This window comes from Tyto alba, unplaced genomic scaffold (assembly GCF_018691265.1).
Source record: "Tyto alba isolate M040663 unplaced genomic scaffold, T.alba_DEE_v4.0 Super-Scaffold_41, whole genome shotgun sequence".
Classification (NCBI taxonomy): Eukaryota; Metazoa; Chordata; class Aves; order Strigiformes; family Tytonidae; genus Tyto; species Tyto alba.
In genome coordinates, this window is record NW_024881317.1 from 22740109 (window position 1) to 22767341 (window position 27233).

The following is a 27233-nucleotide window of genomic DNA, read 5'->3' on the forward strand; positions in this document are numbered from 1 at the left end:
CTGCCCAGACTGCAGGCAGCATGAGCTCACCTCTGCTCGGAACAAGTTTGCAGCTGTCTTCATAAAACTGCAGAAACATCTGCATACTACAATAATCTGCAAGTCACTGAAACACTTACCCAGTCCTTTTCATCAAGTTTAGCTGCTTCGTTGTACACTTCAATGGCTGCCTTGTGCTTCCCCAAAAGAAACCTGTGAAAGCATTTCAATTTTTATTTTTTCTTGCTCTGAAACCCTACTGTGCAACCACTCTCACTTCTGCCAGTGAGAAATGATGCTATTTGCTAGTTCTCCAGAGACCTGCACGAGCAGCCCTGAGAAGTTTACAATCTCAGCAATATTACAATTAGAGCACCACTCCCTTCCAGGGCCAAGCACATCAATCCTGCAAGATGCTGAGCCACTCCCTGATGTTACCGGAGATGCAAGGAATGAATTCACAGGCTCTGCGGTCTGCCTTTGTCTCAAAGGAAAAAGACAGGTGATCTAGCCAGATATTCAGACACAGAAAGGGCTCTGTAGGCAAGTTTACACAGCTCAGGTCAGCACCCTTAGCTCTGGACCTAGAACTCAGTCCGTTACCTCTCTTGCTTAAAGCACACAAAGAAAATACAGTAGCAGACAGGTAGATAAGAGATTCTGCTTTTAAGGGTAGCCCATGCTTCTGGAAGCCAACTCAGATGTTGATAAGGAGGAAGCATGTTTGGAATTAAGCAGCCTGGGATTTCAATTGATGCCTGGGAGAAAAACAAAACATGGAAGGTCCTGGGTGGCACATCAGAGAGAAACAATAAAACACCACTCACAGCGATCGTGCCACCTGCTTGAGATTGTCAGCGCTTCGAGGGTTCAGTATGGAACATGTCTGAAAAAGTTCAAGAGATTCTTGAATTTTCCCCTCCAAGCGAAATATCAAAGCTGTAAGACAACATACACAGGGCAAATTAGTCCGTTATCTGCAGGAAAAACATGCCTTGCTGACAGCAGGGAAAGAAGGAGGGGTGCAGATGTATTGTAACAATGCTCATGTGGTCTTTTCCCCTCCTGCAGCAACCTCAGGCAGAAGCTGTATGTATCTGAGGGCAGAATGACAACGCATGCAAAGGACTTGTGCATGCCTGAAAAAGTTTGTGTTTTTCAGAACAAGGGCAGCTTTAAATCCTGGCCAATTGCTCATTAAGATGCAATCAGGATTTCTCCCCTCCCCAGCTTCTGCAGGCTGCAGTATGTCCCTAGCCAAAAAATCTCAGCTGTCCCCCATCATGGCACTTTGAATTGCAATGCCAAGTTTCGGGGCACATTTTTTAGGGGACAGTAGGCAGGACAGGAAGAGGAGTACCATCTTTAAAGCAAACAGTAAGACAACAATCACTCGGGGTAGCTCTAACAGAAAACATGCATCTGTAACACCATCAAGCACACGACTCAAGAACACACCAAGAGCCCCGTAGTCCAAGGAGGAATTGACGCCAAGCTCATCGGTACAGAGGAGACAGAAAATCTAATCTACCCGTTTCATGTGAAAAACCCAAACTTCAAAACTAGACCTAGCAAGCAGAAAAAAAAGCCAAATATTTCTTACATATGAATTTTATGTTTCTGTCACCTGTTCCCCTTCTTATTTTTCACTGTATTTCAAATCAGAAGTAACTTGCTTTAGCAAAATTAAGACTTTCGGAGGCCTCCTGCAACATACCTTGAACGTAGACTGCATATTCACACAGCCCGTGAGACTCCTGGAGCTGCTCTTTGATGACTGCCTGAAATGACAAAGTGCAGAGAGTACACACCAAATGCACCCTTCCTCACCGCGAAACCTGTTACCTGGTTCGCTATTACCCCATTACTAAACCGCAACGTGGCAGCTTTCAGAAGAATATAAACCCTTCAAATATTTTAATAAAGGCAATTCCTATAAAAGAAAATTGATTTCTGACTAGCCAAATACGTCCTGCAACCTTGATTTGAAGAATTTTTTGTATGTGCTACATATAGCCATGCTGTCTCCATGTTTATTGCAGAATGCCCTAAAATAACTTGAATTTAAACATCATGCAACGTGTTGATGGACACAGTTCTTCCTTATGTGACAGTAACAGTGGTATCACACAGGACACAAGAACTACAAAATTCATTTAATCAGAATTTGTGCTTGGAAAAGTCAATATTAATACAGAATTTGTAGCTAAATGCTGCAATATATGATATTAAAATGCTATAAAAGTTGTAAACTTCCAACATTTTAACAAAACTACTGACAAAGATTTGGTTTCAGTTACAGAAACCACAACCTCATATATAATAAAGGCACTGGACTACAGCTGAGACAACTGCAAGAGTGCACAGAAGAGTGCAAGCTCATCACCATGTGTGAAGAGCATTGTGCCAGGAATATTGTAGCCCTTTTAGTATTTCTCTGTTCATTCCTATTAGCAAAGATAATTAGATATTACCTAGGGAAAATGCCACAAGGAATCTCTGAAAGCATCCTCTGCTGATAAGGGTATCTACTCTAGACCATTTGTGAAGAAATAAATTGAATTGGAGCAACTGCAGCTGAGTCAATGAAAGCCAAATGAACAAATGACGAGTACATGGGAAAAGGAAGGGGAAAAAAAATGATGAAAATGTAAATTCTTGCTGGCTGCATTCATGCAGCTGACAGTTTGGGGTATGGGTACAGTTTGGCTATATTCCGTAGTCATACATGACCCGAAATTATAAAACTGGTCAAAAAGAGTGACCTTTGGGAGGATGAGCAGTCTGGTTACAAACCAAGAACATCATTCCTGCTCTGAGACTCCTCTTTTGTTTGGAAGTGAAAGACACAAAGGGGGAAAGAAAGATGTCTAGGCTAGCAATAACCTGATGCTTATCTGGCACTTCTGTCAAGTGTATGATCAGCACCAGCATCCCCTGCCTCTGGGAAGAATATAAGTGAAGGCCCTGAAAAGAAGGAGGAAAACTGAACCTCAAATATACCATGCAGAAGGGAAGTGGAGTGAAGGTAAGGAGGGTTATTGCTGAGAATCCTCGCTCATAAAAAGAAAAATAAAGAGAGGACAGAAAAGGAAGAACAAGTCTAGACTGCTCTTCCCCTTATCTGTATCTGCTAATATCTCTATATTTTACTCTTTACAAAGGACATTATTATAGGACATACAACTTGGAGATAACCAAGCATTTCCTTAATACAGATACTCTATATTGCTCCATCTACATAAAACCAGTTTCTCAGAGCAAGAGAGGGCAATAGAGAGCTATCTTTTTGAGGGATCTGATTAATTCTATAAGCCCTAAAAAATCCCGTAGCAAAAGGCCTTGATCTGAGAAATACGATCTGTAATCCCAGCTTTTCCTCCCAGGTTTATTTCACCCGCAAACAGAATTTAGACACACTGGCAGGAGACCAGCCAGCGTGAGCGATTTTAATTAATTAAAAGCATCTGGTAATTTTAATAATTCCTTTCTCGCACATAACAGAAGCAGAAGATTTCTGTTGTGAAAAATGGTTTGGGGGCAGGGCTGTAGTTGATGCTGCAAGGAGAAAACACCGTTTATTAGCTTTGCATGTGAAGGGCAAGAGCTGAGTGATGATGGCTGCTTAGCAGGGCCTGTCCCTCCGCTCCCCCCACTCCTCTCTGCCTGTGCGAACGCAGGAGATGCTGCAGCCGCAGGCTCTGGGGGATGTTTTCCTTGCGTCTCGCTGGCTAGAATGAGAGGCGAATCAAACAGCCAGCATTATTAATCCCTTGTTGTAACAAGCAGCAAAATTTGTCAAAAGCTTGGCAACACCAAAATAGATGCAGGAGTGGCACTGTAAGGGTTAAAATCAATTTGATGCCTTCACTTTGGAGAGCTAATGTTGGTAAACAAACAGTTTGTTCTTGGTCTTTTACATCATTGAAAAATATGAGGGCTTTTAAAACTGTGTTAGAGAGGAAGCATTTCAAAGCACTGAGCGGGGTGTAGCAATATTCAGACTAAAATTAATAGCGTCACAGGTCGCTCCTTTCTTAGCTGAGACTTAAAAGAAAATTAATGGACTTTAACACATGCCCAAACTACAGTGAAACCAAGGAGTTAACAGCAATTTAAGCTATTGGGGATACTGTCAATACCTCTTCCATTTTTGAAGTTATCAGCCCCAAACAGCATGTTTGGGAATGTCTATGCTCATCATGTATAAGGGTAAGCACCCGGGGCACCCAGGTTAGATCCGTAACCCCACCCAACACCAGCAGAGAGAGACAGAGCCTGCCAGAGGGCAGCCCAGCCCACCTAAGGTCTGAATGCCTTCTGGACATGCCTATCATTCCTCAGTGACCAACAAAGCATCCCGGCATGCTGAGGAGCCTATCTGCTCTGGGACAAATCCAGGCCCCTGAGCACACATCCATCGCATCTGGGCAAAAGGAGGGAAGATCATTTTAAGTGCTATGGTCTGGTGCTAAACTCTTCCAGCTCCACTCCAAAACCCCTCCTTTGTGAGCTCTGAAGAAAGGCTTTGCTACTGCAAAGCTGGCCTGACAAGTAACACAGTTGTCTCCTCTTTATTTTTTTTCCCCGTATTTTGCTTGCTTCCGTGACTGATGAAGACATGGAGAAGTCAATGTTGCAATTATATCATCTACTTGGCTATTTAATCTGTTTTTCTGAGCCATACATCTTTTCTGCACTCTGATTCTACATCACATCACCAAAACAGTAAACATACGCATTCAAAGACCAAAAAAATGCAGTCAGAGCAACAGAAAAGGGAAACAATTTTCTATTTAGATTGCTAGTCCAACTTTTATTTATATCTATTTAAACCAAGATCTGGGAGGAAATCACTCTGCTGATGATACAACCCTCCAGCTCCATTAGTTAAGAGCAAAATGAATTTCCTCCAGCCTGCCCCTTTCCTAAGCACCCCCAGGAGCTCTCCAGCAGAGAGAGACAACTTCTGACCAACGCTGGTGTTCCAGAAGCAAAAAAAAGTATTTTCAGATCTTTGCACATGACAGAAACAGGCAGCTCTCTTATTGCCCTCCTGCTGCCCACTGGTGCAGCATCTTCAATAGCTTGCATTTGTTTCATCAGCAAAACACAGTTTAATAACAGATTTGCCATTCCTTAGTCCACTTACCCTTATAATCCCAAATGAACATCCGCTTCCAAGCTACCCACCAAACCCAGGAGAAATTAAAGAGTGCAATGTATCATGTGTAAAATGAAAGAATTTTGTTCAAGGCTAACCAAGATCATTTTTTTTTTTTTTTAGACTTGGTAGTAAAGTTTTACTCAATTGAAGTGTTTTTTGCAGCGCCTCTGTAGTGTTATCTGTCCTGGGTTGAGTGAGTGGTGGAGTTTTTTGGTGGCAGGGGAGGGGGCTATAGGGGCAGCCCCCTGTGAGAAGCTTCTTGAAGCTCCCCCAGCTCCAAGTCAGCTCCACTTCTGTTTGGGAAATTGAGCCAATTGGCTGCGCCTCTGCAATAACGTATTTAAGAAGGGACGTGGTGAGGAGCAGTGGGACTGGTGAGGAGGAGTCGCTGCAGCTGCGTGAGCACCAAGGTCAGTGGAGGAACGGAGGATGAAAGGGGGGGCAAGGTGTGCCGGAGCAGAGACCCCCCTGTATCCTGTGGGGAGACGGCAGGGTGGCCCCCCCCTGCCACCCATGGAGATCTGCGGTGGAGAAGACATTGATTTACAGCCTGTGTTTTGTGCCTGGTTGATCAAGGTTCTGTGCCCAAAGAAGGCCGGGGTCTCATGGGAGAAGGCATCCCTGCTGCTGTAATTCAGTGCTGGGAGGATTGCAGCATGCGGCGGTGTCCCACGCCGGAGCAGCTCGGGAAGGGCTGCAGCCGTGGGAGGGAATCCAGTCGGAGGAAGTTAGTGACCCATGACGGAGCAGTGTGGGGAACGCTGCGGCCCGTGGGAGGGAATTCAAGTCGGAGAAAGTTTGTGGAGGACTGTCTCCTGTGAGAGGGGGACCACGATGGAGCAGGAGGAACAAGTTTCTGGACACTCCCCTCACCGAAGCATGAAGGAAGATGGCAGCACTGACTGCACCCCCCATTCCCTGCCCCTGCGCCCCTGGGGATGGAGGTAGAGATATCTGGGAGCAGAGCTGAGCCCGGGAAGAAGGGAGGGGTGGGGGAAGGTGTTCTCAAGATGTGGCAATGCTTCTCACTGTCCTACTTTGTTATGTGTTGTTAGTGTCTGTAATAAATGTATGTTCTTTTTTTTCTTCCCCTAACGAGTCTGCCTTTTGCTCGTGATCATAAAAGGGGGATTTTTCCCCATCCCAGTCCTATCTTGAACCCCAAGCCTGGCTCTCTGTCCCTTCTCATTGCCGGAGGGGAAGGGAGAGAGAGCTGCTGCATTGTGGTTGGCTGCCAATCAGGCCTAAACCACGACAATTATCGAGAGACCTGCACTACGGAACTGCATTATTATCAGTTTGGAAGACCCTATCCATCACTTGGAACAAGAGAGGTTTGCAATTTTTTCCATTTTTCCACTCCCAAAGACATACTGAGCTCACAGATTACTCCAGAGAACAGTACTCATGGATGCTGAAGGTAGCCAAGGATTTGAGAACACTTAAGTCATTTCACTTGTGTTTTCTTCCGGTCCCCTTATTCCAAAAGAAGTGAGGAAAGAGAGTGGTTTGGAAAATGAAATGAATACTCGTTTCATTACCTGAGTAAAATACTTCCTAATACAAAGTCCCAAAAGCAGCTCTTACCTTACACTCATCGTAGTCTCTGCGAACATACAGCAGGTAGATCAACCAGTTTTTCCTCTCTATGATTGGTAACTCTGGTGCTGTAAATGTAAAATATTAACAGAATACAGGAAATCAGACTGATCAACAGAGAATCTGGCCACAGCATGAGAGATATTCGGAACCACCCGATCTGCAAGTACAATGCAACTAACTGAAGAACTGCTATTGCATTGGGTGGTACAATTAATCACTGGACTTGAAGCCTGGAGTGCGGACATATAAACAGTGTCCAGTTTTAGTTCACTTCTCAAACTGATGGATAAAATGCATTATTCAGGATAGACACTAAGTGAGACCTCTTAGCAGAAAACTATCACCTCAAAAGACTTGAGGCATCGGCTCCTTCTGGTGTAAACAGCTCCAAGCACCAACTACACACACATTTTAATTCAACACTAATACTGGTTTGGTGGAATTGGTTCTTCCAAACACGCAAGCAGCAGCTTGGAGGAAACAAGTCGGATTCGCATCTTGGAACTAGGGCAGAAGAATCAAAGCTCTTTAAAATAAATTTCTGGGAAGAAAACAGGCGATTGACACAAAAGGAGATTTTGGAAATGTTGCTGGTCTGAAGGTGTGAATAATTTAAAGAGGTCAAACTTAGTTCTTTGAAACTGTGAAGGGACTGTGAAACATCACAGGTCTGAGATACTGTGAAGCTACCGGCAGAAAAACGTATTTGATGCAGCAGAGGAGAAAGACTTGTGCTCCAGCATTTCAATCGTAAGGAGCTTGCAGCAGTAATTATGGCAAATCACGAATGGATGTTGCTTAGTGATATTCATGTTGGGTTTAAAAGTTTAACACACTGCTGTGCATTTCATTAAGGCTTGAAATGTATTGCTTGTTACTGGTTTCCACAGTTGAGATGCGGGTAGCTGAGAGGTAACCATAGCAACTGGCAAAAAAAAAGCTGTCTGTTTGCAAGTCAATATTATGACAGAAGTGCAGAAGCAGAGCAAGGCGAGGAATCCGGGGCAGCGGCGAGGGCGACCCAGCGCCAGGCCACCTTCTCCCAGCCCCACGGAGCACGGCACGAATCCACACCGCCGACGGAGACGCCGGCTCAAGCTTCCAGCACCCGGAGCAGAAGGTCCCCGCTGCCAGCCGGCAGCACGGGTCGTGATCAGATGTAACAAAGAAGAAACTCTGCAGCTGGAAGGACTGAACCATGTCGGGAGACGCTATCAGTGCGAAGTGTTGTTATCTTTTAGAATTTAGAGCTTTAATCGCAGCAGGACTGCACCTGGGGCTAGTAGCAAACACAGCTCTCAAACATACCAGGCTCTCCCCCACAGTTCACACCAAGTCTAGTATCACTGAGAACACGCAAAAACAACTCGAATTTCTTCAGCTATTGAAGTTGGGAAAAATTTTGTGATGACATTCTGGTTTTGTTGTTTTCCTTTTTTTCTTAAATTCCAAACTATCCAGCCAGATTTACACTAGAGCTCAGATTTACCTGGGCACACCAGCAATTTAAGGTCAAATACCTTATAAAGAAGGTTCAACTACCCTAAAAACAAATAGAAAAATCACAGCCCAAACAAAAAAGTAATCCAAACAAGCTAAGTTTACAGAAATGCACAGATCAGGGATCCAAGTGTTCTCAAATTCTGCTCTGTTGTGTAATATCTGGATCTTTGTAAGCAAGGCATTTTAATATGTGTGTCCCCAAATCAGAATAATTGATTTCTGGTGACTTCATATTTTTCATTCAGCCTTCTTACAGTAAAACCATGAAGGGAAGAGTTAAGAGGCTGCCTAAATAGCTCCAAATTGATTGAAAAAATGGTATTTCATAAACAGTCTGGAGGGCTGCTCTTCTGAAGCCCATTGAGGGGTTACCTAATTCATTAGTAGATATGTAATGACTTCCTTGTGTAAGTTATGATGGGTGTCAGGGTTTGACACAAGCTTCTTTTCCGAGACAGCATTGGGGGTGCAAAAAACATGCTGCAGAAAGCTGCCGGACTTGTGTGTTCTTCTGCAGTGTCTCCTGGTGCCACTATACAATACAAAACACCAAACCAGACACATGTCTGATACACCTGCGCACTTCTTAAATTCATGTACTTACAAAAGAAGGTAAGAGCAGACACTGAAAACTCTATTTAACCACAAAGATCGCAGTTACTGTCAAAACTAAAGTATACTTTGCCATTTTGTGCCAACTAATACATACAGCTTAAACTTACGAAATCCTACATCACTATATACAATGAAAACTGTCTTAAATAGGGATTAATCAGAAGACCCTCCAGACATACCCCACCTGGTCTCCTACCAAGTGGGAGGTTAAAAAGAAATAGGCATCATCATTAAATGTTAAAACATACAGAAAAGCTAGTTGGCTGGGGTGTGTTGTCAGCTGAGATGGGAAAGGCTAAATTACTTTAGAGCCTACACAAATGTTTTGGGCTAAGCTAAGAGGACAGTACATCAGCAAGCGGATGGAAGATCAGTTGTTTAATTCCTGAAGGAAAGAGCTTTTTCACACTTTTAAGACCAGAGGGACATTATACTCCACTCCCACGCTACAGAAATGCCTGCTGAGAACAGTGTTGGGAAGGAAGAAATGCTGAACATCAGAGCAAGTGCTGAGCAGAGTATCAAGCTGCAGAAGAAAAGGGTAAAACAGACACCACCTGCCTTCTGGGTCCAAGACTGCAAAACCCCAGAGTAGTTACCTAGAAGAGATGAGCTGGAGAGAAAACAGAGAAATCAAAACATACCATGAGCCACTTAAGAGAACGGTGTTCACATCTGCAGAGATAAAACAGTTTTGCTTCCCCCGGCAATATGCTGAGCTAAGGATAACGATGTGGAACTGGGAAAACACATGGAGTTTTTACACTCGTAAACCTCATTTTGAAATATCAACAAACCTGACTGAGGGGACATTACTCTCCTTTTTACTCTTTTTTCCCCTAAACCAAGCAAATTGAAAACAGGCAAACAATTCTGATGCCTTTCAACAAAGATGCCTAGATTAATCCATAGATATAAGTGAATCTTATATCTGAATACAAAACAAAGTTTCACAGAAGAAAGTTGATGCACTCTCCAAGTCTATTCCAGAAAGTAAATGTAAACAGTTTGACTTCTTCTCTAAAGAAACCAAACATAAACACCAAGAACCAAATCTGATGCAGATCCCACAGAGGACCGAGGAGAAGGACAAAGAAATTGTGAGAAAATTAATAAATTTCACACAGGAACATGTCTGATGCCCCCAAAAGGAGCTGTGGGAAGTAAAGGATTATTACGAGGCTCCATACTCTATTCAGATGCAGAAAGAAGTAATGCAAATTATCTATACACTTCTCCAGAACCACAATCATCTTAATCCACATTTGTTTTTCCACAAAAGGGGTGGGATACCTACTTCTGGTGCATTTATCTCTCTCAGGTTTGCTCCCCCAGCCTGCCGATAAGGGCTGACCCAGTGCAAAGGGTCACTGCATTTTTCTGACGAAAAGGGAAATACAAATCCCCAGCTGTTTGAGATTCTAGTTCCAGAGAAAGAGAATAAAACAATCTGTGCTTTCCTGAAATGACACGATTCAATCATTGCTGGTCCTAATGTCCACATATTTTTTCCGAGTTTAATAATTAGCCACGGAATACCTAAAAAATCACTCCTTACAGATGATGTGTGTCACTCAGCTCTTGCTGCATCAGCCAGAGCAGCGATGTATGGCTGATCTGGCCATGGGGGCTGCTACAAGGGGCAGAGCAGAAAGAAGCACCGGCAGCACACTGTGGTCTTCTCAAGTACAAGGATGATCAGGAACACTGGAGGCTCCATATGGCATATAATGGTTTGCAATCTCACACTAATTAGAGCTGGGAACACATACTGCTGCAACCAGTCACTCAGAAGGTTTCTGCACGGGGAAAGGCCATCAAATTTGGCCTCTCCAGGAGGAGCTGAGCACATTCATCAAGTTCTTCAGTCTGTCTACACTGCACTTTTCCACCTTCTTCAATATAAGGCCCTTCAGAAGTTTCTCGTATGTAACTGCTGCGGATCATATGAAGACACAATTTTCTTTGTTTTTTTTTTCACAGAGCCCTCGCAAATAACCCAGGCACTGCAGGGATGCAGGGACTACAGGTTAGAAAACAGTAGTTTATACCAATCTAGCAGTGGGAAAAAAAAAAAAAAAAAAAAAAAGAAAGTCATTATTTTCTGTAAATCAGTCTGCTCAAGGGCCACCCCAAGAAAATGCAATTATCCTAAAACTTGGTATCTATAGTGAAAAGAGTTTATAACTTGCATAATTATCTTTTGGCCTTTCTTTTCTGGGGTTACAAACGTCTAGTCTCATTAAGCAACTGCGACAGGGAGCTAAGCACCAAATATATGATTAAATACCTCAGCCAAGAGACACGCTAGTTCCTTTGAAGTGTGTTTTGATTGAATTCAAAAGGGAATCCATCTGATCCCCCACTTTCTCAGTGGCCAGTGATTGATTGCACAACCCGCTTCCAGCAGCGTGATTTTTCTTTCTGACAGTGCTCCTTTAAGAAAGCCACTGGAGTGGAAACCCCGACAGAATCGGAGTAAGATCATCACATTTGTATCTGTGCTGCACTATCATCACTCTTCGCTTTACTCATCCTCTCATAGATTTTTCCTCAAAGGACTGGAGAAAAAAAAAAAAAAAAATCAGAGTTACTCCCTTTTGTGTAAACATCCCTGGGAAATTATTTTGTGCTTGCATCTTCATATCGGGTAATTATAGCTTAGATATGAACTAGCAAACAGTGAGGTTTAGATTTACTAAAAGGGTTTTGAAGTTGCTGTAAAGAGAGAGGAGTAAAAAAAAAAGCCCCAGAAGGCCCCTATCAGATTTCATGAGGGAAACGATTGCTAAAGCACCAGCCATCCTCTTAAAGAAATTGCAGGTGCAAAGAGACCACTTTTATTGTGGGCACAGCCAGAGTAAAGTGGATTTCAAAACAACTGCACAACTGTAAGCATCCAGCAGCTTTTCAACTTTTTTTCTCCAGCGTGCACGCTGTCAGCTGCCTGGAGCACCCTACCATCCTTCCTGTGAAAAGCACAGATCTGCTATGGCTCTCTGAGGTGGAGAAGGAGCTCCAAAACACATTTTAGTCTCATCAGACTGAAAATAAAACATCAGAGACCAGCCCGTCTTCCACCCCAGCTTACTGGAAAGAGGCTGAGCCCAAATTCACTCCTTGTCCCTTCAGCTTTGCAACCCAACCTGCAGCAAACTGAGCAAGAGCAGCGAGAAGAGCCTGGAAGAGAAGCAGAGAAGCAAAAGACTCAAGAAGACACAAACAAGAACCTGTTATCGGGCCAAAATCTGTAATAAGCTAAACCATGCTAAACCACACATAACATACAGCACAAGGAGAGGACAGAAAATCCTCAGAGAAATAATTAAATGAAAGTGGGGTTTGTTTGTTTGTTTTTTTCTTTTTTTTTTGTTCTGCAGTGGCTTCATGAGCCATAGTCTGGATCCACTGTGGTAGCTACCACAAATATGGGTAAGATTATCCAAAAGGCCTGATCTGGACCCTGAGTCAACTGTCCCTTTCCAAATTCTAATAAAAAATGCATGTTGTAAAACAGCATTCAAGCACACAGGTATTTTCAAAATTAACAAACACAGAAGCAATGACCAAAGGCTCTATTGCAACATTTTGCTAATAAACACAGAGGCAATGACCAAAGCCTCTATTGTAACATTTTGCTATTAAGAGAGCTGCACCAAAGAAGAATTTGATAAAATGCACCTTGCTCTGAAGAAATCGGATCAGGAAGCTTTGCTGCAGTGAAGCCACAAGGGAGCGAGGTTATCATCTCCCATCGTCGGGCAAGACTCACTCTAACACACACGAGGAGCGTTGATCTTTTCGATTTGAGATTAATTTCCCATTTTAAAGTAATTCCAGTCATCTGCTTAACAGCAAACTCACAAAAGCATAAAGACAATTGACGTGCCACTGCAGGAGAGCATCCAAAACTGAGAGGCAACACATGAAGGTCTTTCAGGACCAACATTCACCCCATCCCTCAATTCCCAATTCAGTCTCCTGGAGATGTTTGCTGACATTATTGTCAGGGTTACAACTATTCCCACTTGCAGAGCTCAGGGAAGGTTTACTGTCAGGCATAGCTGTGGTTACAGCCCAAAATGAAGCTTGGTGCTCTCACAGCTGTGTTAAATAAACACTGATAGGGAGAGAAAGGCAAGGAGGAAACCAGCTGTGCATACCTCCTCTTTGCCTTGAGCTTCACAAGCTGCCAATGTGAGGAATTAAGCTACCGTTTGTAAAACTGGTGACACGGAGGTAATAACTATCTTCTAAACAAATATAATATTAAAATAATAAGGCAGAAACTCAAATAGCTACTATAAAACAACATATCACTGCCAGGGAATTGTATTTTCCAAAATAAGGTATGAATAACAGAGAGAAAGCATGTTCAAGTTCTAATAGCAAGGTTTTTAGATTTAAAAATAACAGACTGTCTTGATATCAGAGGAGCATCCTACAAATTCCTAGCTAGGCTTGTGCACAGACAAATTTAACAAGAAATCCTCTTCCTTACGCAGACACTTAAAGGCTTTTATTGAGACTGTAGCAATATAAATACTTTACAGCGTTGAAAGAAAACTAGTACAGGAACATCTGTCTTCCTACGCCCAGATCCATCCTTGGAGTTTGAAAATGGAGACATAATGTATTCAAAACTCGGTAATGATGAAAAATAACTACAAAAACCACCACCCAGAGGAGGTTGTATACGCTCTATTTCACTCGTGGTGTGTGAGTACATGCATACATATGTGAGAATACAAGTGTTTGTGTACACAAATACCTGTAATACTGATATAAACAACAGAATAAAGGAGAGAGCCTTCTGTTGTAGCCATTCTTTCTGTTTAATCCCCTTCCCCCTGTTTTCCCTTTTGCAAATTGCTGCTGGAACACCTTTAAATCAAACAATAAACCCGTATGGTTCCTCGTTATTTACAGTCAGCTGGGGTTAATAAAACTCATCATATACAATTCTGGTCCTGGCAAGAAAGCCATAATTCATAGCTGTGATCTTACTATCATGTATTAATAGCTTCACAATGCGCAGAAAAAACTGGAAGGAGGCTGAAAAACAGCAGCAGGTTTAAACAAAAAAGCAACATTTCTGACTCTACACCTCCCCCTGCAGGAAAATTAGCCAAAACTATATGGAAGAGCTGAAAATTGTATCTTAAAACTGATTTATACACTAGGGTGAAGAAAAAAAAGGGCGTTTTGTGTTCTTAGTTTACTGCATAAATCTTAAAGAGTTGCTGGATCAGACTTTAGTGGGTTTTCTGATTTGAGACATTTAAAGTTCTGAGTTACTCCAAATAAAAATGGGGTTTTTTTAGAAAACAAATGCCTACACTGATTATTCAACATAAATGTCTCCTAGTGTGTGCCGCTCAAGTTTAACCTTAAAATAAAGTGGGAAGATCTGTAAATAAATCCACACTTGTGACCCCACCCCCCCGGACTTCCCATCACCACAACCAGGGTCTCAGCCACAGAACCAGTCTGGTTACTGGGAAATCTCCGAGGCTGGCAAGAAACCGCCCTGCAATCCTGACTCCATTTGACAAGAGAGGAAGGAATTGCATGCATTAGCACAAGTACATTAGCCTCATCATTACTACACAAAAAATTTGTTTCAAGCCTAATATTGCTTGATTCAAGTCTAAAATATGTTTCAAACAAATAACACCGGTGTGAAATTTAGTAACAAATGAGTACTTTAAAAAGGAATTTGAAAAAGTATAATCTTCATTTGCTTAAAATCAAACCTGAAAGTCTTGTTTCTCCTGCCCAAGACAATTTTGACCACCAGTGCTGACAGCTGCGCAGAGACATGTGCTCTGAACAGAAGAAAAACAATGATCTGAAAAAGCTTTTGCTATTTTTTCTTTTAAACACGAGCTAATCTAGAAAAAAACAGGCTGATTTGCACAACAGTTCTCAAGTCCCTGAGGATAAAGACACTATGATTGAAGATACTCAAGGATTCAACCCCTGGCATAGCACCCCAACTGTTATCTTCTCCGTTTAAACCATTTTTTTCCTGCTTCATACCTTGTGCTCTTGTAGGCAAGGAGACTGAGCTCCCTCCATTTGCCAATGCCATCCCTAAATAAAGGAGGTAGAGCACACCATCGCAGAGGGCTTCTGAATAAAATGGCTTATAAATAGCACAGAAGGTCTGAGGTATTAACTGGTGACTACTCACTGTCTCCTCCCACAGCAAAGCAGGGATGGAAGACATTTCCCCCGCAAACGAAGCAACACTGGCTGCAGGCATTCCCAAAATAACCTCTGTAACCAGCTTCTCATTAATTCCAGTATCAGGAGCACCGTAGTTTGGGGATTTCCAGTCTAATCCTTCCTTTGGCTTCAATTCTTACACTTAGTCTTTTTCTGTCTACAGCGTGAGGTATTTTACACAGAAATTGAAACTAAAATCATTATAGGGCATTTGTAAGAAAAAGCTTTCCTCTTAAAAAGCAAAATAAAATGGTAACAGGGAGAGGACCGCAGCCCAGCCCTGACAATCTTTGAAACTTCCCACGCAATAGGCAGTAACACCTAGCACCCGTCCTCATTTCATCCACTGCCAAAGAATAATATATTAGAAGCATATTATATTAGAATTATATATTTATATATAAAATGTAGAAGTTGGTCTTGCAAATGGTTCAGCACTCCCTACTACAAGACCCTGTCCTTTGAAAGCACAAACTTCTTCCAGTCTTGTTCCCTGAGGATGAAGTTTTCCAGGTTGGATGTCTGTCCCAGGAAGAGTATTTGCCTGAGCAGCCTTCACTCTTCCCTACTGCACAAATGTCTTAACGATACAGTCTTTATTACAGGAGCACATCTACAATTACAGGAACACACCAGTATTTTTCACCAAGTGCCCTGCCTTCTTCTAATGATGATGAATATAAAAATGAATCAAGGTCAGACAGTGAATGAATTGTTGAGAAATATGAATAAAACAGTGACTAAATCACAGGACTTCTGCGGCGGCTGTTACTCAGCTGAAAACATCTGCAGCAAAGGGGACAGACCCTGGAAGGAGTGAATGACTCTTCGTTAAGATGCTGTAAAGCTGCTCATGAGACAAGAAACCTCACTCCAATTCCTGTTACGAAGCTGGAAAAATCACCCAACCAGGCTCCCTGAAGGCAGCCACTACATGCCCCCCCATCATTTTTGGCTGTACAGCCTTAAAGACACGAGAGCCAGGATCTCCCAGCCAGCGCTTGCTCCGGCAAGCGGGACGGGCAGCAGCCGTGCTCTGGCCCTGCAGCTGTTGCAGTGTATGTGCTCAGTAACTCTGAAAAAGCAAAACCTCAAGCATTGGGGAGCACAAAATGTCTCCCTGACAAGCAAGTATTGTCTCTTAAAAGACTTTAATATATAATGCATGGTTTGGGTATGACACAGAAGAACCTGGCAGCATGGGGGAATTTATCTATGGGATTTCATAGCTGAAGATAAACACCACAACTGGCTATGCACTGAATAATGGAGATATCTTTTATTTAAAAAGCCCTCAGTGAGCTGTTCCTTTTCCAGCAAGTCTCATCATTCCTGTGCAATGGATGATGTCAGAGAGCTGGGCTAAGGCCAACGTGTAATTATGTCACTAAAGACTCAAAGGCTCAAATTCAAGTTGCACAGACAACATTACTTCTGACATTCTGGAGTGGGATGCATCTCCTTTAACTGAAGTGTCTGAAAATTAAGACATCTTGAGTTACATGCCTTGGGCTGTCTTTAAGGTAAAGAGGAGGAATACACACCCTTGGGAAGTGATTCATTGCGTCCCAAATAGGTGGCTGGGAGAGGTCAGATGGCACCAGATGGGCTTTCCACTGACTAAATATGGAGCACTGGTGATCTGATGAGAGTTGCTACACATCAGAGATATCTCAATTCAGAAAGATGAACCCCACCCTTCCTATATTTGTCACTTACTTTTTTTATAAAATTATTTTTAAATTCACAATGGGAGATGCCATTGTATCTGTAAGCAGCAGAACCACCAGACAAACGTGAAGCTGAATGCTTTAAAATACAAGAGACTTGCCTAGAACCAAGGACTTTCAAAGGAACTTCAAAAAATAAATTTAACAATTTAAATTTGATCCTAAAGTAGTATGTTGTACAGTTAGATCTTGTAAAGCTGAGCTATTGTACTTCACCCTCCTCCTGATCCTAATCCAGCGTAATATATTTCTCAATTATCAAAAGACACTCAGATTATACTGACTTTCTACAAGAGGTGGCACTTTTATGGCACTTTTTATTGCCTTATTAAGTTTGCAACAGTCTTAAAAAGCAGATACAGATTTTCCTCTTTACGGAGAGGAAATGAAGTTGGTTGACAACTGCCAAAAGACATAAAGCTAGAACTGAAACTATGAATCTTCTGATTTAAAAGTTAGCACTAAAATTTTAGAGTGATAGCAGTCTTGTCAGAAAAACAGACCTGCTCTGCTGCCTGCAAAGGATTCCCTGTGACTGTAATCACAGATATTAATGTACATACACAAGAGGGCAGAGCTGTGCTAGCACATTCAAACTTAAATATGACCAGTTCTTCGTGGTTCAGGTCTTACTGGGCTGCTATTCTGGGGAGAAGAGGATGAAGTATATTATACAATTTAATTACCCAAAAATGGTAATTAGGTTTTTTAATCTCACTATTCAAAACTAACAGCTGTATCAGATTCTGAACAAAATACACACAGCACTGCTACCCACTTGTTGCAGAGAGATGAAAAGATCAAATTCTCTTATATAAAACAATGATGTAATTACCAACTGATCTATGTTATTTAGAAACCATTTTTTTTCCCACAAGGTTGTAGGTTCAAATGAACTAAAAGACCTTGGCTTGCACATGGCCAAATGGAAACAAATTGGCAGGTACAGATATGGGAACTGCATTTGCTCCCCCACAACCACGACATTTCCACTAATGCCTTTTATTTTTGACACACTTTAAAGTATTAATTAATTTAACTCAAGGGGGTTGTTTTTATCTGGATTTCTCAGGCAGCTTCACTCTTACAAGTTCAAAGTCAGCTTTGAAGCTGGCTCAAAGAATGGATTTATATTGATTTAAGAAAATGTATCAGGAATTCAGAAATTATCAGCTCGGCAAGTGAACAGAATCGACTCTTCAGGGTACTAAAAAGTTCCTGCTCTTCAGAGTGCTCGATCCTTTAAAATACTTACAGGACCCCTTAAAATATCTGCAGGACCAGGAGGGATCCCCACTGGTTCATCTGTGTGAGCGGGAGCCACCCCAAGAGATAGATGCATTGTCACAGGACAGATCATCAAAAGCCACTTACCTACTTCTGCATAATCTGAACGTTATTTATTATCCAACAGTCACATTTTGAGATTGCTTATCAGCATGAGCACTTCCTAACCAAAGTCAATACCAGAACAAGCGTGCTTTACTGCCCATCAAATCAGCACGTGCAATTATTTTTTCATTAGAACCCATGGACCACCTTCGGCTTCAAGGATGAGCACCCACATGAAAAGGATGGCACTACCAGTATTTGAGCTAAATACTAACATGGGATTTAGCTGGACAAGAATAACACATGCTACTTAAGAGTATTTCAAAATTCAGTTAAGCAAAAGAGACTACCCTGGTAAGATGCAAAATACGGTGTCATCGTCATCTATCCAAAACCCAGGTTTCTATGTGGTAAAAGCATGGTAACTTTGAGCCACAAAGAACACCACCCTCATTACCACGGAGTTTAAGAACAGGGTACAGCCACAGCTTTAAAACACACATTTACATTACGCACTTCCCTATTTCTATTATTTAATTTATCTGCAGTAGCCAGATCTAATAAAACTTTGCTATTACTTACACAGGGACACCAAGCACTTGTGTGTTTATTGCTGATAAACCTACTTCATCAGCTGTTTTAATCTTGGATCAGCAACTCACTTTGTCTCTGAAATGGAGAATGTAATAAAAGCAGAGAGAACTTCATTTCCTCCCTTTCAATGACCCACAATGGCCTTAAGACTCTTATTTTTACTAGTTGTGCTCATAATTATACAAGACAGAAGTGGAACTCACCTGAAAAACAAACAAGCAAAAAAAAAAAAAAAAAAAGATGAAGACTCACAAACCTTGAAACATCCAGACACATGGTTTACTTTACAAGTGCTCTGCTGTGAAGCACTAAGCATGTTAAGATGCTCAACAGGCAGACCAGACCACAGGGTAAGCTAAAATTTCTCCCTCTAAAATTTCTCCCATACATCTTGCCCGCACCTTTCAGTACTATCTTCAGCGTCATTCAAACAGGCCAAGTGGTGTATTGCAATATATCCATTTACATGCTATTTTTAATTTAACGTCTCCAAATGCTTTGTTAACTGAAAGCCTGCAGCATCCAAAAACTGTCACTGAATATTAGACCAATCTTGTTGTTGATAAATGGAAAGAAACAAAAGTCAAAGTGCTTTGCCAAAGGTCCCAGTGAATCCAAGGCAGAATTCCTTGCTTCAAATACTAGAAAAAAAACATACCTCCAAAGCATCCAAAAAATATCACAGTGCCCAGGACTGCGGAGAACACTTAATCCCTGATTATACTTTTACAATTGACATGGGGAAGATTTTCGCTTTGAAAATTATCTACCTGACCCTTCCTTGGGTAAACATAGAGGTGGTTGGTAACAATTCAGAATTATGCTTCTTCACAGTCTAGTGGATTTCTAGCCCAAGTTCTTCCCAGTGACTTAAGTAAAATTTATTTTATTTTGCTTCACTGTATTTATTACAGTATATACATATTTAGGACTCTACCCTGTTATTAAAAAGCCATCACTGTATCTCAGAAAACCTGAGGTCTAATATTTGTGTAGAAATCCAAATGCATTTAAAATTGTTCCATTAACCTCTGAACTGTTATTAGACTAACATGAGCCCAGAACTTCCTTTCTAAATATTTTTTTCCATGATAAAGGGAAATAAATTCAAGTTACATTCCATAAAAATCAACAATACAAGCTGGTTAAAGTGCTTCTCCGCTACAGTACTATCAGATACTATAAAATTACTTGATTTGCCTGTGTGGCAAAAGGAAAGTGGAAAGATGGGAGACAGACTATCTCAATTCAAAACCAGTAAAGCATTTAGGAGAATATCTGATTAATTTAAAATGCAGCACGGAGATTAAAACGCCATCTCAGCAGGCTGATATTAACTCTACATTGCTTCAAGAAACAGAGCCCCCTTTATTCTACCATCAATTGCTTGGGGACAAAATATCAACATGGGAAGAGTTATGGATCTTGATGTAGCAACAAAGGGAATTGATTTTCAGAGCAGCTCTCCCCACAGGGGGTAAAGGACAAAATAATGAATGGTTTTAGCTACTAACATGTCAGCTGCTGAGTAATGATTGTCACCAAGTGTAGCTACAGGATACTCCAAGGGGTTTGCCTTCCACCGGTCCTTTTAATTTAGATTGCTAGATGTAGATATTTCCAACCCGATTGCCGTGTACGATGCCCTTCCCCACCACCACCACAATCTGCTCCAGACCCTTCAGACGTTTGTTGAACGCTCATCGTCTTCCCTTTGGGCTGACCTGCCTGCAAGACACTCTCTTAAATCCCAACCTCTCCGGCTTTTGCAACCTAAAAGCCATATGATGGATCAGCCCTGACAGCAACTAATTCAAGACCAAATTCTGCCTCTTAAAGCTATTCTTGTTTAAGAGCCATAAAATCAGGATGCTAAATGGCTTGGTCATACCGTACTACGTTCGTGTACAACAGCGTTGTTTAGTTATTGCAATACATGCTCTATTTGGGCACAAATTTTATCCATACCAAACTGTTCATAGGAGACAATATTATACCATATGGTCTCTGTATTTCATAGACAAGCTTGCGTTAGTGTTTGTTTCAGTATCAGTTGGTTTCTTGCATCCTACTTGAAAATACAATGCAAATATAAAAAGGCAAATTACTGCAACAGAAAGTTACCATTCAGTGCTTAAAAATGTCAGTTGAAAATAAATTTAGCAGCACTCTTCTATGCAAACAAAACTGATGTAGATTTGCCTGGCTCCTTAGAGTTCACTGTAATTCTCCCCAGCCAAACTAAAACAGGATGAGATATTTCACTAAGATGTTCTATGAAAACCCTATTGAAAAAAAAAAAATAACCTGTCATGGGAAAAAGATGCTATTCTTTCCTGCCAGACTCCAAACCACATATAACATCACCTTCAATCTCTCCCCTCCTCTCTTACGTGCCCCCAGCATCACACCCACACACAAAGGATGCTGTTATAACACTCCCTATTACAAACCTTTTGGCTGCCCCTCATTTCCTGTAGATTAACAATCAGGCAGCTCAGATCGGCTGTTGCCCACTGCACCAAAGGCACCACAGTCAAATATTAAATGCCAAAGCACAAAGACTTCCAAGGCATTTCATTTCAGAACTACCTGAGGTGTGCCAGGTACTGGAGATGCCTCCATTTACCTTAAGAGACAGAAAACTGGCTTGATTATCTTTTTTCTTCACTATAATTAATTTGGAGTCAGGGGCCATATTGATATAAAAGGGAAATCCAGAGCCACAGATAACTGGATTTCATTTACTACTTTTCTCCCCTCTGGCATGCAGCTGGGTGAACACCAACACCAAATGAAGGTGGTGGAAGGAACATTGGCTGGTGATGGAGACAGACCAATTCTTTTGCACAGCCTCAGCCCAGCCTCAGACTTGCAGCCTTAAAACCTGAAGAAGCGTTGGTGGCCCTTTTTAAAGAAGCATCCAGCTCGGTTTCAGGGCTGTTAATGCAAAATGCTGAGTAGCAGAGAAAACTCCTTGGCAGCCATGAACAAGCAGCCCTTTATCAAACAGCAGGCGGGATCTGGAGAAGCAGTCCCATTAGGAAAGTTGCAACTGCCACAGTTCATTCTCCCAAACAATCAATATCAAATTGCACACACTTAAAAGCAGGAAGGCACTTGACACGCAGTTTAACAAGCAAGCTGACAGAGGCACGACAGCTTCTATCCAGCACACTTCCATGGCTTGTTTGTAAGGCTGATGGCCCCATCTTTCTTTTTCAGCTATTCCAGTCGTTCATGAATTATGCAGAGTTGATTTAATAGATCTCAGCCCGCCAGAAAAGAGTGCTGGAGCGATAGTCCATCTCCTGGCAAACACCATCAGCCTGATCCCTCTACAGATGTTTTATTTAGAGAATTGCAAATGTACACTGTCCTGTAAGAACGGTGCAGATATCATAGATGAGACTTGCACAACGAAGCAGAACAAGGCGAGTGTTACTGAGGATCAGGAGGAGATCAGAGTCATAATCATTGTAGAAAAGAATGGAGATGAACCATCTCGCTAAGGAGTGAATCAGTGCCTCCACAGAAGCCATGTTAATTGGTTCAAAATAACAGCAATCCTTGCTCTACAAGAGTTGACGGTCACGCTAAAAAGAAATTTTTGTTTTACTTTTTACTTGCACACAGGTCTGCAACAACAGCAATCTTTTCCTCTCAGCCCAGGGCAACATACAAAAGAGGTTTGGACTTGTGCAAGCCAACAGCTGTAGGTCTACTGAAACACCAAGCACTGTCTGCAGGACAGCCATGTTCTGCTCAAGTGCTGGAATTCTGCTGCCAGGAATTGGGACTACAGGATGTTAGCCTGACATCCCCAAAAGAAAAGCAAAGTGGCTTCTCCAGCTTCTCAGGGCAAGATGAAGAACCTAATCTTTAGGCAGAAACTGTAACATAGTACCCAGTTGCCAAAGAAGCTCTTTTTAAATGCCAGCATTATCACCAGGGCAGTCTCCATCACAAGGAATTTAGAAATATCAAAGATTTCCTCCCAAAGCATACTCTGACAGGCACATGATACATTCAGGATAGAAAATGTCCAAAGTACAGTGCTACAACTGAGCTTCTCTGAATTAAAAGGTAAGGGAAAAGGAGGACTTCTGACTGGCATTATAAGCACAATGGGGTTGTAGCAACACTGTACGAGTTCATTCTTAATTAATATCTGAATTGATGGGGTCCTCTGGACACTTAAGAAAGGAAAATCCACCAAAAAAACCCCAAACCTCACCTTATATAGGAGCAGAAGTCTTTACAGAGAACAAATCTGTAAAGGAATTGTGGACAAATCTGTAAAGGAATCTGTAGGAATGTGAACACAGCTCAGTACTGCAGAGAAGGAAACATTCATTGCGTGCACCAGGACAAGGGAAGAGAGGAAAGGGGAGCCTGCAGCATCAAATTGTGCTGCAGGCTTTACTGGACCCCTTAGAAACATCAGGCTTTAGTCACATGTTTTGAACTGATAATTGAAATTGTTCCTGATCCAGTTCAGATTGAACCAAAATTTCAAAACAGCAACGTGGACCGAGTTAATTAACTCTCACTTTCAGTATGGAAAAAAACAAAACAAGACAAAACAAAAACAAAACAAAAAAACAACCAAACAATAATGAAAACCAGTTACGACCTGACTGGTTTGATCTCATTTGCACATCCCTTTTACTTCAAAACTTAGAGAATGCAACACGAAAAATCAGCAAGACATAATGTTAGTTTCCCAAGATCGTTTCTACAGTAAGACATTATTCTGAAGAACCTAAAATGAACAAACTCCTCTTGTTACTTAAGAAGATAAATGAGTATCACGCTCATTAGCAGCTCAACAAGTATGTACACAATAAGATCAGCAGTCTCTTAGATTATGAGCAAACATGATACAGGCTGTAGGTAAAGTAAATCAGCCAGCAACAGCACTGAGCTACTGATCATACAGACCCTAGAAAATAGTATTCGTACTCAGCAGCTTACAGTCTGGATAGTCTCGCCTTTTCCCAGTGGACATTTATTTCTTACTAGACAGCTGCACACACTATAAAAGAAATCTTAAAATCAACCTGCCCAAGAAATACAATCATAACTTCAAACAAACCTTTTTTAGAATGGGGTTTTGGATGTTCTGTTGCTGCTGGCAATGAAGAAACCTGAAAAGACAGAAAAGAGGAGTATTAAATACACTAGGGAAGATTTCTTGAAGATCTATTCCAGAAAATAATCAGAAAGGACAACTGGCAAATCCCAAGAGGGCATAAAAATAGCATTGTGGCTGCTAGACAAACGCTGCCCTGCCAGGTACTGCTCTTCCCTGGTCGTAGCTAAGTAGAGATTTCTGTTCACTGTGTAGATCAAATAAGCCCACTGATTTTACAGTACGTTCCTGTTCTGTAGGCTCAATGATATTTATTAGGATTCTAGAAAGTGATCATCACCTTCTAGTAAAACAAAACTCTAGCATTTAAGATGCTAATTAGAGATCACATAGGAAAATGTGAAAAGTGTTTATTGTAAAACATTTATAAAGTTAGTTAGAACAAAGCCGCTCCTGGGGAACCATCAGAGTCCGCGGCCGCGTGGGCACAGGGAGTCCCATCGCATGGTGGGCAACAAACATCAGCCTGCAAATACTGCCCAGAGCTCACCGACAAGCAGGTACCCAGTCTGTGGAAAATAAATGTGTTTTATACTTCTTTCTTACTTTGCATCAAAAATCAAGCCCTCACAGAAGAGAAACACGATTACACAGGGAAGCATTTTTACTTCTGACATCTGGTTTCTCAAGGAAAAGGCATTCCTCACTCCTCTTCCCCAGAGGCAACACAGGATTTTATAGATCTCCCTCACCTCCCCTCTCCTTAATAAATGATTTTTTTAAAGTGGTAATTGAGTCTGCCCTTGTTCCTTCTAATGTTTTGGGAACATTTTCTAGTTCTACTCTCTTCTTTTACTGGAGATGGGGAGGATCAGAGATCCTAAGTACAGTATCAGAGACATGGAAAACAACCCAGATGTACACAGGAAAGGCTCTTACCAGCTTTGTTTCTTAATAACTTCTACCATTTTATTCAATTTTCTGATTCCTCTTGTGAAAAGCTGAGTTGGTATTTTCACAGAATTACCCAACTCCAAGCAAGCACTCATTCCTAAGCAGCAGTAACCAGCACAAAGCCCTCTGGGTTTTTTTTATGTATCTGTAGTTTTTTTAAAAATCTGTACGCGTCATTCTAAGTCCTGTCAGCACTGTTAAGACTTTCCTGTGGTTTCTCATATTTCCTCCTCAGCCGAATAATTTTCTAGCCACCCTTTTGTCCAGATCATTTCTAGGTACACTGAACAACACAGGCCTCGAACAGATCCCTGCAGGGCTTCATTAACGACCACCCTTTACCACAACAAAACAAAACAAAAGAGCATTTATTCCTTCTTTCCGCTCCTCACCTTTTAACCAGATAATTATCTATGAGAGGATTTTTATTTTTTTTTTGCCTTATTCCAAGACCTTTTATTTCCCTTAAGAGCACTTGACACTAAGACACCAGGTTGCACGACACAACCTGCTCGAGGGCAATTTTGCAGGAGAACAAAATACGAGGGGGAAAAGCCACCTGTGCTGGACGTTGCAAAAGGCTCCGTTTACACTAGGTCACCCCAAGAAAAAGCAGAAAAAGGCTGAGCTGCCGTTACGTGTTCACTATCGACCGTGCGAAGAGTCAAAACTCTGTTGAAAGCACCTCCCGCCGCCGCCGCCGCCCCGGCCCCCCCCTCAGCCTCCCCTCGCCGCCCCCAGCCCCGGCGCACCCCCCAGGCCTGGGGGGGCCCGGGCGGGCAGTGCCGGCCCCTCACCGCTGCGGCCTGCGGCTCCGCCATCGCTCCCGCGGCGGGAAGCGGCGCCCCGTTGCTACGGTAACGGGCCGACCCGAAAGCACTTCCGGGACAGGGCGCGCCGCAGCGCCCGCCGGGAAGGCGGCTGGGCCCGCGGGAGGACTCGGGGCACCGCCGCGGCCCGCGCGTGAAAAACACCAACGTAACTAAGGGAATAATAAAACACAGTTTTATTACGAAGGGTGTATTCGGTTCCCCCGCGGTATGAGATGGAACGAGGCCGCGAATGAGGCCTCGACCCTGGCTCCCTCTTCACTGAGGCAGGGCTCCCCCCCCCAACCTCCTTATACAGCGACAAGGTGGAGGGAGGTGGTTGTGTTGTTTTTGTTATTTTTTTCTTCTTTATATCTTCCAGAGGCTGCTGCAGAGCAGCCTGCCGCAGGGGTGGCGGCGTTACAGACAGGCAATTCCCGTGGGAGTGCTTGAAAGCAGGAGAGGCACAGCAGCGGGTCGCTCCCACACAACAGGGTCTTAATAATCATTATCTTAAGGCATGCCAGCAGGCATCAAGCTCAAAAAACTGGGTTGCGTTTGGGTTCGAGCCTCCCTAGATCTGCTGTATATTCAGTTTGGGGAAGGTGGAGTAAAAAACCCAACGGCTGGAAGAGTCCACACGCCCAGCCCTCGGCTTTCGAAAGAATTTTAACGCTCAGAGAGGTAGTTTCTTCGAGCCGGAGGGATGGCCAAGTAGCCAGCCTGGATGCAGAGGTGCCGCCATGCAGCCCTGCTCCATCCCACCCCTCACGGGCAGGAAAAACGGAGGGAGAGCAGGTGCCGTGCAGCTACTGTCCTGTGATTCCGCGGGGGCAGATAAGGCAGGGCGGGGAGAGCTGAAGGGGAAAGCGAGCACCGAGGGACAAAACTCCATCGCTACAAGTGTGAGGGAGCTGAAGTGACTCCGGTGCCCGATGCGAAGAGCATTTCGTGTTACAGACCTGCCTAGGATCTGCCTTTAAGTGACCCCTCTGCAACTTTATTCCCCCTTGAAGCTGGCAGATTGGCAGAAAGCTTTGAGGACACTAGCTTGGTGAAAAATACCACAGAAGGAGTTCCTATACAGGAGTAAATTTAATAAAACCACCACCAATTGTTTACTTTAACATAGCTCTTGTTACAGAAATCATAAAAATGGACTCAGTAGCTAACTCATTAGTTCTTTCCCCTTTTAATTGAAAAATACCCCACTGATTTCAACTTCTACTGCACTAGATGGAGTGTTAAATATTTGCCAGGACAGGATGCCCAGTAATTGAGCCCAAAACAAACACAAAGACAATTCCATCATCTTTCCTTTTCAATGTTACGACTCGTTATAATGTAAGTGAAACTTAAAACAGCAAGGAACGGTCCATTTGACAGATGAAAGGGGGAGGGAGAGGAGATCCACAGCCGAAATCTTTCCATAAGTCGTTTGAGAAGTGGTGCAAAATACCCCTCCTTTTCCTGCCTCAGAATGAAAAATAAAACTCTAAATACACACACACCTCCTCCGGGTTCAGAGCGCGTGTGCTGCGTGCATGGATGGGGAACAGCAGAGTTGGATTTGGGCAGGTATCAATCAGGGGCCATAACAAAAAAAACAACCAACCAAACAA

The 27233-nt window shown here is 42.5% G+C and overlaps 1 protein-coding gene across 3 annotated transcripts in view; it reads right to left on the reverse strand.

The window, feature by feature from the left end:
• BBS4 (Bardet-Biedl syndrome 4) overlaps nucleotides 1–25662 on the reverse strand; it is a 43612-nt gene extending 17950 nt beyond the window's left edge. Inside the window, exons 1-7 of one of the 3 annotated variants that reach the window (XM_042803712.1) lie at nucleotides 25600–25633; nucleotides 23852–23903; nucleotides 22991–23026; nucleotides 6734–6813; nucleotides 1697–1760; nucleotides 807–918; nucleotides 120–192 (exon numbers count right to left, since the gene is read on the reverse strand). Coding sequence is in view for 1 of the 3 variants with exons in the window: in XM_042803711.1 (XP_042659645.1) it covers nucleotides 120–192; nucleotides 807–918; nucleotides 1697–1760; nucleotides 6734–6813; nucleotides 23852–23903; nucleotides 25600–25623 (405 nt within the window). In the remaining 2 variants the exon portion in view is untranslated. Of the gene's footprint in view, nucleotides 1–119; nucleotides 193–806; nucleotides 919–1696; nucleotides 1761–6733; nucleotides 6814–11957; nucleotides 12047–22990; nucleotides 23027–23851; nucleotides 23904–25599 lie in introns of those variants that run through there. The other 2 variants (XM_042803711.1, XM_042803713.1) reach the window with 2 other exon arrangements.
• Between the last annotated feature and the right edge of the window lie 1571 nt (nucleotides 25663–27233).